At 50.1% G+C, this 14,175-nt stretch overlaps 1 protein-coding gene across 1 annotated transcript in view; it reads left to right on the top strand.

Annotated features, from left to right (window-relative positions):
* LOC133352883 (collagen alpha-1(IX) chain-like) overlaps positions 1–14,175 on the top strand; it is a 35,077-nt gene continuing 20,902 nt past the window's right edge. The window contains exons 1-4 of the mRNA XM_061568869.1: positions 1–457; positions 7,932–8,018; positions 9,016–9,051; positions 10,510–10,581. Of these exons, the coding sequence (XP_061424853.1) occupies positions 356–457; positions 7,932–8,018; positions 9,016–9,051; positions 10,510–10,581 (297 nt within the window). The 5' untranslated portion in view covers positions 1–355. The remainder of the gene's footprint in view (positions 458–7,931; positions 8,019–9,015; positions 9,052–10,509; positions 10,582–14,175) is intronic.

Below are 14,175 nucleotides of genomic sequence, written 5' to 3'. Positions count from 1 at the left end.
CATAAACATTGCGCAAAGTTCTGCCCCATCTCACCGCCGCTACCGTCCTTTAACACCGCTGCTGGCGACATCCAGAGGACGGCGGTGGGGACAGACTTAGACGCGGGGCTGCAAAGGGAGAAGGAGGAGGAGACACCGCTGAGTCATCACGAATCGGGGTGTCAACCCCAGACGGACCATCAGTCCCTCGGACAGGGGCACCACCTCCACCATCAACGCAGAAGCGCGTCTACCCCACCCCCTCCGTCCGGCACAAGCCGTCAAGGAGGCAAAGCGGACCTTCCATCCTTCCCTCCCACCACGACTGCTGCTTGCTGCTCTATAGCCCCGTGGCCGTGACACTCGCGGATGAACCATGTCTAGGACGCGATGCTCTTACTCGCGGCACTCGTGGCTACTGCTGCACGTGGCCGTGATTCTCCTGCACGCGCTCTCGACGAGCCTTGCGCAGCCCCCGGTGAGATCATCCACACACCCCGTGCGAGCGAGCGAGCGAGTTAGCGAGCGTGCGTGCGTGAGTGAGTGTTGCACGCAAACAGCGCTTGCACCGACAGTTTGTTGAAGGCTATCCGGGGGATCTTTGTCTTTAGGTGGGGTTTTTTTTGGTGCGCTGTGGCGATGATGATGATTGTGCGATTGTGTTGGTGGTGGTGATGATGATGATCAAGATGATGATGATGATGGGAGGTGGTGATATTGACCGTGCGTGTGGCGCACGTGCCTTGTGCAATGAAGTCGCGGGCCGTATCCAATTTATTTCGCTGTTTTTTTTTACCCGGGTAAGCCTCACCAACGAGTCTCACGACGAATCTTTATTGGGAAAGTCCTGCCAGGTCTTCACAGTAGGGGGCGATGATTGCTGCGTAGATTTCCATTGACTAATCGTGTTGATGCCCGCGGCTATGATGGAGATCACGGTGGTGGGTGATGTTAATGAAGATAATGATGGTAGTCATGGTGGTGGTGATAGTGTTAATGCGATTGCAGAAAATGAGTTAACTCAGTTCTAAGAGTTAGAGACAACTTTATAGGCATGCATATCCACAAAATACACCTTGCACAGCGAAACGAATTCGTTGTCTAGAAATAATTAGATATATAGTCCATATGACTATTGACCTTCCAGACTTAATAAACGAGGAGCACGTTTTTTAAACGCATGCAAACTCTAGACCGGTTTCAACATATTGGGTCTCATCAGCAGTCAGGCTCACTAAATAAATACCACCAGTAATTGGTAAAAAAAAAAAAATGCGGGTCATCCTCATTTTATATTATAGTTTTTTTGTTGGAAATGTGATGATGGCTTAGTTGAAAAAAATATCCATATTTCGTTTCGCCCTCAAGTGCCCAAGCCAAATCCCCGGCAAGATTGATTAAATTAATAATCTTTTCTGCCAGGAGGATTCTTAAATTCCAAACTTCATTATTTAGTGATGACCCAATTGGTCAACTGCCATCATTCGTGGTGGTAGTGGTGATGATGATGGCAGTAATCGTGACCATGGCGATGACCATGACGATAGCAGGAGTGGTGGTGGTGGTGGAAATGATGTCGAGGATGAGGATAATTGTGACAATGTTGACGATTATCATGATGGTGATGATAATGATCAGAGGACGGTGGCTAACGCGACGGTGACTGCCAAAGCTCTGAGAATCAAAATTATTTTTTTGGGTGGGGGTGGGGGGGGAGACGGAGAAATGAAAGTTATGATATTTGCTGAAGAAATTACAATCCCCTTTATGTTGTGTATACAGAATTAATGAGCTCACTGCGTCCGTAATGAACGTTTTTGGAACACAATATTTGGTGCTGCTGATGCTGCTGCGTTGGCAGCGGTGCCAACATCACGATTAATAACAACGTTTTAAGGCCACGGTGTTATTCGTTAATAACATCGTGGCCTTAAAATCACGAATGATATAACAGGCAACGTGTTGGGCAACGGCCCTTCTTCATAGCACTGAAATAGAGGTCAGAGACAGATAGAGAGAGGGGGAGAGAGATAAAGCTGGAGGGGATAAGAGAAATAGATCAACGTTTTTGGAACAGAACAAGGAGACCACGCGAGCAGGTCGGTTGCGGGGAAAAGATTTCTCTGCAATCGGTAAAAGTTGTGGGGTAAATGTGAATAATAATGTACGGACGATTGAAATCCACCTTCACCGCATTGTCCTCCCACGCACACGTGAAATGCATCAAACGGCGCGCGAACTGGCAGACGTGGCCAACCATCTGCCCGTGCTCCGTCCCACAGCTGAGATATCGAGGAGTTTCACACGGAGTGGGCTTTCGCGACCGATATTATCCACGATAAAAAGTTGTATTTCTTTTTGGGAGGTGGTTAGATCGCGTAAATATAACAGATACGCGCGCTTTTTATCGGCTTCAGCGTCAAACTTCACGGAGAGGGGGTTGGGGGTGGTGGATACTCGGTGTTACTGACGATGGCGATCGTATTTATAGTTTAAGTTTGTTAAGCACGAGATGTAAAGCGGTGTAGAGTGCAGCTTAGGGCAGAGCGTGCACTGAGAGCGCTACCCACCGAAGGTCCGCGCTCATTGCGGTATACCCGTGCCAAATTGCAGATTTCTAACCCTTCGAGAAAAATATGCATGACCTGCACGAGCCACTCGCTCATTCGCCACGTTCGTGCCCACACATCACACATCAATCACGCCGAGCCTTGTCGCTTTACACTTGATGGGTCCAGCGGTGGTCACGGAACGCTCTTGCCACGAAGCAACCCACACGCATTGGTCCGACGAGCCCGAGCCTTGCCGATGAGTCTCGGAGAGAGGTCGAAACCCATTCCAGAGTTTGTCTGATTAAAACGCAACTGGTCCGGAAGGCCAACAGGGCGACGGCACTCAACTATAAATTTGAGTTTCGCGTCACTGTGAAAACACACACATACACACACAACCTCGCTGTGTGTTTTATTTCTCGCAATAATCCCACAACCATACTTCACCACGCCGGTAAGTGAATGCGGTGGAGGTCGCAGGCAGGAGTGGGTGGGTGGGTGGGCGAGGGGAGAAGAGAGAGGGAGGCCACTCAGAACCGGTCCGTACATCACCCGTCGTCACTGGTGTGAGCCATAGCGGGATGAATCAAACTCGGGGAAGAAACGGGGTGACACCGAGCAAAGGGCGCTAACCACTGCGCCACCGCTCCACCGCAAACTCGATTTGCACCGCGGGCTATTATCGGTGGGGGAGCGGTGGGGGAGCGGTGGGGGGAGCGGGGGGGGGGTTAATTGCTTCACCTGCTTGGGTCGCCGCTGCCACATTTGTCTCTCTCGTGGTCACGGAGAGGAGAGTCCAACTCGCACAGGCGGCGTTGTGCGCCACGGGTTCAAGGGTGGTTAGCGCACTGCTTTCGACGAGTTCGACTGCCGGTCACGGGCTACGTCAGCGGCGAATATCTACGTCGGTCCTTGGACTCCCCGAGGGGCGACTCAGCATTAAATGAGTACCTGGTACGGTGTGCTAACATCAGCGCTGGGGAGATACAAAGACGGCCGAGCGTGGTGCAGGCCGCAGCAACCCCCTAGTGCACCGTGACCGTGTGCACGCGAACAGCAACTTAACGGCACTTGCCTCAACACCCTGAGCAGGCTATACGGGGAATCTTTGCATTTGCCTTTGTTCGCGTGATATCTTCGCCATCATCATCAGCAAGCAGTATTATCTTTGATTTATTGTAGTCATTATCAGCAGATTTTCATCAGGAACCAACATTATCATTATTAATCCAAATCATCATCATCAGCAACAACACTTTCGTTATCTCAAACATCATCCGGTAGCAGAATTATCTTTTTTTTCAAATAATCATAATAAGCATCAGACTTCAACAGTATAATCAGTATAATCATCATGTAGCAACTAGAGAAGGCATAGAGTAAGGTGTTTTAACTTAAAACGTAGGCTTTCGTGGCCACTTCAATGATCAGTAAGCCGTCAGTCAGGTCTCTACTGGATCAGTAAAGCCTCTATTAGATCAGTAATGTTTGTATTGGACCAGTAGGGTGTCTACTGGATCAGTAAGACATCTGATGGATCAGTTGGGTGTCTATTGGATCGGTAACGTGGCTATCGGATCAGTAAGATCTCCATTGGATAAGGAAGGTCTCCATTGGCTCAGTAATGCCTCTATTGGAAGGAAGGGCATGTGAGAGAGGGCCTTGTCTGTATTCAGGTCACGGGAGAGAGAAATATCACACCTCTCACTCACACAGCCGCTTCTCAGTTCGGAGCCACACGGCGAATACTTTATGCATTCACTTAAAACACCCCAATCCTCAAGGTCACATGTTACTAAGCATGAGAATATCATACAGGTTATAATCATCAGCAGCAGCCGTGGTTAATCCACTGCTGGATAAATGCCTATTCAATGCACCGTCATCTCTCACGACCCTGCGATGCAATAATCCACCCAGCACCTACACACGGGGCTGATTCCGTCGCTCCGTCTCCTCCCCAGTGGGAGTGCTCACGAACACGTTCCGTACTTTCTAGCGACGTGTCCTGCCAGAGCCCACTTTAAAATCATCATCATCATCATCACATAGGATATATACAGTATAGGTACACACAAATATACTCTACAGGTAGTGGAACAAATAGCCAGGGGAACTTTCTCGACGCAATCATCCGTGTAACAAATTAAACAAACTCAATTGAATAGTTGTACTCTAATTCTGTGCGTGTTCAAACGTCGACGGGTCTCTCCTTCACTAACCCACCCTGACCAGCGTGGTGAAGTATGCCCAAATATCCCCCTAGGGCCCGCAACAGCGTGGGGAGGCACTTATTCGGCAGCGGACTGACAAATTATATCGGTAACGGGTCGCCACAGACGTCTCGTGCAACGAGCTTTTTTCGGGGCTATAACTCCAGGTGAGGCACCAACCAAGGGGCGTATGATACGTACGTGCGCATCGTATCGGTAACCAGCACTTGGGCTTTGCCCGCTTTCTATCGGCTTGTTATGGTCACATTCCACTCGAGATGGATTACTTGGTTCGCGGATGATGAGGGTGGCACCCTTGCGAGTTTCGCGCGGAGATTGCAGCGGCAATGTTCAACTTCAGGCTGAGGCTGCCCCGTTGAGTGAAACCAATTTCGGCTCCGCTGCTGTCATTTTACAGGGGGTTTCGAGATTTTTTTTTACTTTTTCGGCTTTTTGTTAGTTTATAAGCAAAGACTGGAATATATTTGTGGAGCAATGTCAACTTTCCAGCCCTCCTATAACACCGCTGTAACTCACATCACTTGCCCACTTGAATCCCGATGCTCTACGTGCGTGGATGTGCACAATTACACACTCGCACACATTGTACCCTGCAGTTCCCTGTAGAAATAACGGTGGATATACCGTGAACCTGTACACAATGTATCACGTGAAGAGGAGGCATGCATCGGCTCTCAATACATTGAGAGGAGAGACAGTCAGAGGTCGATGACAAGAGTGAAGGTATCTTAGCCCGGACTTGCACGCAGCAGCAGGGGGAGTCGAGAGCACGGACGGCTGGAGGGGTGGGGGGAGTTGCAGTCCCACAGGGTGGCAAATGAGAAGGAGACCTCCCACTTGGTGAGGGTCCGGCACTGGGTATGGCAACGTAAAGAATGAAATGTAACTTAGGAATCGATGAGCAGCGGACGCTGCAAAGGTTTACGGTTCGATATCCCGCGGCTGCCCCGATTATTACCGAGGTTGGGATAATCGTCGTGTGGCAATTTGCGCACTGCGCTATGCCCGCATCGTCGGTGGACGTTAAAGACCCCCCCCCCCCCCGTGATGTCATTGGCAAGAGCGTGCCGTCACGTGTCCACATTCAAAAGTGACGCCGCGAATCGCTCGATTGGGATTACGGTATGCATCGAAAATCATAAACCCCCTGCCAGCAGGTGTCTCTCGCAAACGGGACTCACCCGGTCTCCTGATGTCTCACCTGGTTAAACAAAAGCAAAGTGAAGCTGCGTCTCTTTCTGCATGTGGGTGGGTGCCTTGCAACATCTTCGAGTACAATCTGCCGCAACGAGCTCGGTGGTGGGACGCGTCGGGGCGGACGCAGAGATGCAATCGACGATCTCACACGCACGCGCGCGCACTGCACTACGCGTGGTGACCTCATGCACCTCTCCGATTAGCGCGGTTGGCTAGGTACGGTGCGAAAAAAGTTTCAATATACACACATGCACGCGTACGTGCACAGGTGGCAATTACTGCTGCAGTAATTGCGGCAGCATTGGTAAGTACGAATGGTCCCTATTGTAAGAGGTGAGCGCCGATTGGAACAATTTGCAAGGGAGACCCGGATGGATATCCCTGACGATCAATATAAATAGATACCTCGCTGATGTCTCATGCGCCTCGCGTGAGATCCATGGTTCCATGTCTTACAGGAGACCCGTAGAGACTGTGAAATGAAATGTGATTTCTCTATAATTTCTCCCGATTGATTATCCTGGGATATCCATACACGGGTGGCCATGTATGGCAATGGAGCAATGCGCATTGGGGGAGAGGAGTGGGAAATATTCAACATTCAAATAGCAAATAGGGAAATCATGCAACGTCAAAACTATACATTTGCAACGGCCGACTTGATACGAGTGGCAAATGTGTTACGCTCCCGTAGGACAGAGATATTTAAAATTTGGACAAACTCAACGGTTGACGTGTCCCGCGTGGCTCTTTCTCGCTCACGCGGTGATACTGGGACGCGATGCCGCCGGGGTCACGGGGTCCCGGGGTCACGGGAAGGTGGCATCACGGGGCCGCCCTGACTTGTCGGTGTTGCGCAGTTCTGGGACACACTCCGGACATTTGTGGGGAATCCATACTCTTTGGTTCTCTCGATAAAGTCACGTAGGTAGAAAAATAATAGATCACGACGTTTTGATCGCAACACAAGCAATCGTCATCAGGTGGGTGGCGTGGCAAGTTCCGCCCTAGCCCGGCTGATGCTCGGAGTCTCCCTGAGTCGGCCGAGGGGAGACCCTGATTTAGAAATCGCCTGGGGATCGAACTCAGGTCGCCGGGTTTGATGCGGCAGTGTAAAAAGTAAAAACCCCCAAATTCCTCCTGCCCCCCCCCTAACTCCCTCTTCTTACACATACACATCACACGGACCCCCCCCCCCCCCCCCACACGCATGGACACATACAACAAGCCCCACCCATTACACATGGGAACACGCACACACATCCACAAAGGCAAAGATAACCCGTATAGCCTTAATAGACTGTTGGGTCAAGTACTGTTCGCGAACACTTATTAAAGTTGTTACGGCACACAAGACGGTGGGTAGGACAGCACCACGCCTGTCCGCCTTTGTCTCCCAAGTGGCGATTTCTACATACCGCACCAGGTACTCATTTAAGGCTGAGTCTACCTCGGGGAGGCCCGGACCGATTCAGATAATCGTCACTGGTGTTGACCGTGAGCGGGAATCGAACTCGGGTCGCCGAATTCGTAGCGCGGCACAGCGCTAACCGCTACACTAGCGCTCCACACCCATCACAAAGATCCCCCGTGTAGCCTTAACAGACTGTAGGGGCAAGTGCTGTTAGCGAGCACCTATGAAGGCCGGAACGGCACACGAGGGGGTGAGTGGCCAGCACCACGCCCGACCGCCTTTGTCTCCCCAGTGGCGATGTTTGCACACCGCACCAGGTACTCATTTAAGGCTGAGTCGATCTAGGGGAGGCCCAGGACCGGTTCAGATAATCGTCACTGGTGTTAGCCGTGAGCGGGAATCGAACCCGGGTCGCCAGGTTCATAGCGCAGCGCGCTAACCGCTACCCATCACACGCACACACACGCACGCACGCGTACCACCCCACCCGCACCCTCACACCCCCACCCGTCCACACGCGCGCACTCATAATGAGCGGGATTGTTTGTGTTTCAGCCCCGCGGTTCCCGTCCCGGCCAAGGTGCCCAAGGGATCTCGGGAACCCCTGGGCCCTCCGGCGTTCCGGGCATTGACGGAGTGGACGTGAGCCTTAACACCCATCTGACCTTAACTCCTACTGCACGTGGCTTATCCCTTACTGCTATATATATGTGTACACGAGTTCGTGCATAATGCTACACATGTCTGCGTATGTGCATGAAATATGCGTTTGTCCGTGGGGAAATTTAAAACTTAATGCAATAATTCGGTCTTGTCTTACGTGGGGATTTACTTTTTTTTTGCTGGGATGTATATTCGTATCCGTGTCGTCGATTCCCCCCCCCCCCCCCCAAGATGTTTTAACTCAAATAAACATCACTGAACTCATTTAACAAAGCAAGCTGTAAACCAAACCAACCCCACCCCCACCCCTAATCTCAATTAAAATGTATTCATGATTTTTTCACGGTATCTTAATGGTTTAATGTTTTTTGATGGTATTCATGTTTTTTCATGTTTTTCATGGTATTCATTGTTTTTCACGATTTTTCATGTTTAAATTTCAAATAAAATGTTTGTGTTCTACAGATTGGAATTATTGAGCAGAAGTTGTTTTGTTCAATGCGTAAAACTAATTGTTTTATAGTTCCTGTACGTATTTGTTTTTCGATTTCACTCAAAGCGGTATCATAATCTCCACCTACGTTGACTACATATGCAGATTAAATCGTTCACTAAACGTATTTTCTTAAAACCTCATTTGCTTCAAAGATGCACGACGCGATTGGTTGGTTGAACAAAGTATGTTGGATGAAAAACATGAATTTTAACAACACTTAATTCTTTAAAATCTCAATAACAACTAGACTTTTTTTGCAATACGCACCCCCCTCCCATGTAAATACATCCGTACAAATACTAAACACATGACTAATAACTTATACTTAACATATACTAAACACACGAATAATAACTTCATGAAAGTTTAACATTTGTTGTGTTTAGTTTATTGTCCTTCCCCCGCACGGTTGGCTACGTACGGTGCGAAAGAAGTTCAACATACGTACATTACTTAATATTTTTTGCATTTATTTCACAGGGTGAACGTGGACCTCAAGGGCTTCCTGGACCGCTGGTAATAATTCAACTTCACTCCTATCGGGATAAAAAGAAACAATCATCACATTAGACCACGAGTCCAGACGAGATAATTGCAATATAATGGGAAAGAACCACCTGAGGTGGGTTATATCTTTCGTGGTTCCGTATGGTGCAGAAGAAATTCAACATACATTCTGTACGTACAACCATTTGCAATGAGTGGGGTTATCGAGTACGTACTGTACATCTCGCGTATTCGCCATATACAATAAATCGTTGCTGCTAAAATGTTGCGACCCAAGGTGCCACCAATATCTTGCACTGGCTGGCACATGGACAATATCCTTCACGTGCAAAAAATGCCCTTGCCACGAGAATGTGGATTTTCCACTTGCTAGAGGAAACAGAGAAGAGCACCAATCACAGTGTCCGTCGAGAGCATGCAGACGATGTTCTTGGTTCTTTCGGTAAAGTCACGTAGAATGGAAATAATAAAATAATAAAAATAAAACATAATTAAATAATTCTCACGACGTTTCGGCCACAACGCAAGCAGCCGTCCTCAGGCTTGGGGTGTTTCATTCAGACTCTGTCTTCTCGACAGACCTGTTCTCCACCTGAGGACGGCTGCTTGCGTTGTGGCCGAAACGTCGTGATAATTATTTAATTATGTTTTATTATTATTTTATTATTTCCATTCTACGTGACTTTACCGAAAGAACCAAGAAGATGAATCCCTGCAGTCACGAAAGCTTTAAATCGAAATTCATGCAGACGATATTCCTCGACGTGGATTCACAGCACAATCGTCGCATATTCGAACTGGCCAATTATCCACCCAGACATTTTGCGTGCGTGTGTTTAGTGCGTTGTCCTTCCCCCGCACCACCGATCAGCACGGTTGGCTACGTACGGTGCGAAATAAGTTCAGCATACATACATTCTACCGAATAATGGTATCTTCCATGAGCGTAATGTCCACCACAGTAGCTACAAATAGAAAGCGTCGCGTTTAAACGCTCCAACGGAGATTGGGAAATCCTTTCAAGAGTTGAAAAAAGAGAGAAACTGGGGAAAAGATAGCAACCTCTTTTTGTTGAATAGGCACAAGTACCCTGACAGATGTCAAGAAGGCAGAAGAAAATCTAACGATCGCTCGTGGGTGGAGGGGAGGTGGACAGAATGATCCATCGTTTGCAAACCGAGGAAGATTCTGCGAGGTGGTCAAGACGATCAACAGGACAAAGTGCTTTTGACCTGGTTTATACAAAGGAGAAGCGAAGGGATGCCAAAACCCTGGTGCGGGCAGCCAGTTAAACATTAGGCTGGGCTGCGATCCAGTCCAGTAACCTACGGGTGCATGGTCGGTCATTTCTTTACTAGACACGTTCTCATATCTGACACGTACACGTCTGACACGTTCGCAGTCGGCCTGTAACTGGGTCCACGTCGGCGAGTGGGTGACGCCACGATTTTGCTGTCTCTCCCGCAGGGACCGAAAGGAGACGTGGGTGACCCGGGCGTGGAAGGCCCGCTCGGCCTCCCAGGCATCCCTGGAGTCGATGTGAGTTTCTGGAAATGGAATCTGTTCGCTTCCTTCAGCTAATCTCTCCTCGTATTTATTGGACCCCTTTGTTTCGCCAGTATCCTTTCTTGCAATAAAAACAGGTGTTCGAGAAGTACAAACACCAAATAGATTCCTATTGCAGGGCATCAAGCCTGCATTAACCACACACACTCGTGGCAAAAGATGCACGCAAACATGCTCTGATAAAATATGCATTGCTTTGAAACTGATTGGCCTACACCAATCTCTCCTCACTTGCCCCCTCCACTCCACACGCCTGCAGACTACGGTGCGTTTGTAAAATCCGTGCAAGTCCAGCGCATCGGCACCAAACCTAAAGTTGCCACCTGGGGAAGTACAAAACACATTCCTGCGGAGGGAGCTGGTAGGAACGTTGGGTTGCTCGGTCAATGGCCAGGGTCAACGGCGGCGTGGTGTATTCCGCAAATATGCCCGACTGTAAGGGCGGGCACAAGCCGGCGTGAGTAGGTTAAACGTTGAGTTTTATAAGGGCACCAGGGGGTGACCAGCCCCTCCCCTCCCCACCCAGCCCCACCCCTCCCACCTCCCACCCAGCCCTACCCCACCCTTCCCACCCAGCCCCTCCCCACCCTCCCCACCCAGCCCCTCCCCACCCTCCCCTCCCCACCCAGCCCCTCTCCACCCTCCCCTCTCCATCCAGCCCCTCCCTCCCCACCCAGCCCCTCCCTGCACGACGGACACAATAATCCCCTGTGGGCTGGTGTAACCTGGCGGTTCCTACCAGTATAACCGGGGATGTATTTCATGGAAATAATAATACTATCTGCCAACAATAACAGAATGGAAGAGAACAACATTCAAATGCGTTGCCTTGAGTCACGTAGTATTCATCATGCAGCAGACAAGTTACCCATGAAAAAGCTTCCACCGTGAAAGCCGAAGCATTGCAACTGAAAGTTGCCTATTGTGGGTGGCTCAAGAACCCCCCCCCCCTCCCACCAAGGTGACAATGCAAGCCACCGGTGCTCATAGAGCGACCGGCTCGGCACACAAAGCCTCCACAGTGCTGCCCACGCCCGTCACTGGCTGGCGTCTGCCTCGGCCGGGCATGGGATTCCTTTCTTCAGCTAGATTGGTGCCGGTGAAAGAGACGTTGAGAGAGAGACAGACGGGTGAAGGAGATTGTTTAGGAGGTGGGTATTGGGTGTCGGGCCGCTGGGATGATTGTGTTGGGGGTCGTGGTAGGCAGGTGGGGGTGGGGGTAGGCAGGTGGGGGTAGGCAGGTGAGGGTGGGGGTAGGCAGGTGGGGTGGTGATAGGCAGGTTGGGGTGGGGGTAGGCTGGTGGGGGTGGGCAGGTGGGGGTGATGGTAGGCAGGTTGGGGTGGGGGTAGGCAGGTGGGGTGGAGGTAGGCAGGTGGGGGTGGTGGTAGGCAGGTTGGGGTGGTGGTAGGCAGGTGGGGGTGGTGGTAGGCAGGTGTTGGGTGGGGGTAGGCAGGTGGGGGTGGTGGTAGGCAGGTGGGGGTGGGGGTAGGCAGGTGGGGGTGGTGGTAGGCAGGTGGGGGTAGGGGTAGGCAGGTGGGGGTAGTGGTAGGCAGGTGGGGGTAGTGGTAGGCAGGTGGGGGTGATGGTAGGAAGGTGGGGGTGGTGGTAGGCAGGTGGGGGTAGGCAGGTGGGGTGGGGGTAGGCAGGTGGGGGTGATGGTATGCAGGTGGTGGTAGGCAGGTTGGGGTGGGGGTGGGGGTAGGCAGGTGTTGGGTGGGGGTAGGCAGGTGGTGGTAGGCAGGTTGGGGTGGTGTGTTTTTTGGGTTTTGATGCGGTGTTGTTCGGCACGGCTTCTTGTGAAGAATCATGCAGAAGAATGTTCTTCATTGCAAGGCCCGCGGGCCACTGGCGGCCCCGGGTGGACTTTAGTGCTGCCCCTGACGTGCGGCCCCCCGACAATACACGAATGCTGAAAACACCCCCATCACGGCTGTCAAACCCCAACGATTTATAAATTCGTGGCGGCCCTCACACACTGATGATGTCGGTGTCTGATCGGTGAAAGTGGCCCCCCTTTGAAAATTAGCGAACGCTGATCGAGCTCGTGGAATGACGGAAGAGACAGATGATGTTGTTGATGTTTTAACGAATTTCGTGAGATGGCGCTCCCGTAGCGTCACCCCTCCAACAGTCAACCTGGATTAATTTCAGTCACCAGCATCATCATCACCAGCCATGGTCAATCAACTGCTGGATGGAGGCCTCCCCAAGCCGTCCACTATCTCTTGCGATCCTTCTATCTAACAATCTGTGGAGCACCTGCACACGGGGCTGTCCAGTATCAAACAGAATCAGCATATTTATTTATACTGGAGGAATCCCTATAAGCTTTACAGCTCGTTTTCGAGTAGGGGTGGATCAGAATGTTACAACAACAAACAATACAAAAAACACGATAGGAGTGCAAAGTATAGGAAATGTAAAGAAATCATTTTTAAATATAGACAAATAAAACTAAACAGTTTCAAAATTTAGCAGGTAAATTTAACACGTAGGCTTTCACGACTAGTATTAATCATAATTAAGCTTTTTGGGTTAGATCGCGTTATTTATAAATGTGTCGCGGCCAATCAGGTAAAGCCCACTCCGCTATTCGCTTATTTTTTTTAGAAATGACCTGGTCACAAATGATAACCCGACGAAGTGGCTCACGTGGAAATGTATGGAACCAAATACTTTAAAGGCACGTTCTCTAAATATTTCTAAACGTGCTTATATTACCATTATGAACTATGTTTTATTTTATCAGGTAATGCTGCCCTGAGCTATTAGCTTCTTTTTCAGAAGCGACCTGGCCACAAATGACAGCTCAGCGACGTGGCCTATCGTCGTGTGGAAATGTACCGGTGCATTCCCGTCACTGTGTGCATTGTGCAAGGCGCGGGGTAAAGCAGCCGCCTATCTCGGCACGCCTCAATCCTCAGGGCCCAGCTGCGGCCAGTCCTCCAATATCAAACAATGCCCTCCGTTGAATTGCACATTTTTACCGTGAACATTGCCCACGACAGGCTGACGTGAAGACGACGCCGCAGCAGATGGTGCAGACATCACCGCCGCTATTTCAGCGAGATTAAACGTTCGAGACATCAGCTTAGAACGTGATTTTGTTTGTTTGTTTGTTTACGTTTCAACCCCCTTGTCAATCCACTGCTGGACAAAAAGCCCTCGCCAACGCCGTGTCAGTCGTGTGCGGAGGTGGAGGGTGGGAGTGGGGGGTGTGTTTAACGATACTTCACCATGCTGGTCGGTGCAGTTTTTTTCAAGGTGGGGAGACTCAGGGTCGTCTTGGATCTCACTCGCTACTGATGTTGGCCGTGGCCGGCGATATTCAAACTTAGGTTAATGGGTCGCTTCCTCCTCCACCCGTCGGATAGATATATTGCCTGGAACTGAAGCGGTGCAAATGATAATGAAGGGGGTGATTAATGATTGAATTGGGCATTGGTCAAATCTACAATAAGGCAGGGGCATCTCTCCATTGACAGGTGGTTCCTATTTGGGTAATCACCACACTTTAACTCGGAACACAGAGCGGCGGGACAAACTCAAATGTAATTAAATAAAAA

The sequence above is a fragment of the Lethenteron reissneri genome, chromosome 42 (assembly GCF_015708825.2).
Source record: "Lethenteron reissneri isolate LAM-NWPU_2019-01 chromosome 42, ASM1570882v1, whole genome shotgun sequence".
Lineage (NCBI taxonomy): Eukaryota > Metazoa > Chordata > Hyperoartia > Petromyzontiformes > Petromyzontidae > Lethenteron > Lethenteron reissneri.
Note: the sequence above shows the minus strand (reverse complement) of the source record. Positions and strands in the feature narration are given on the sequence as shown.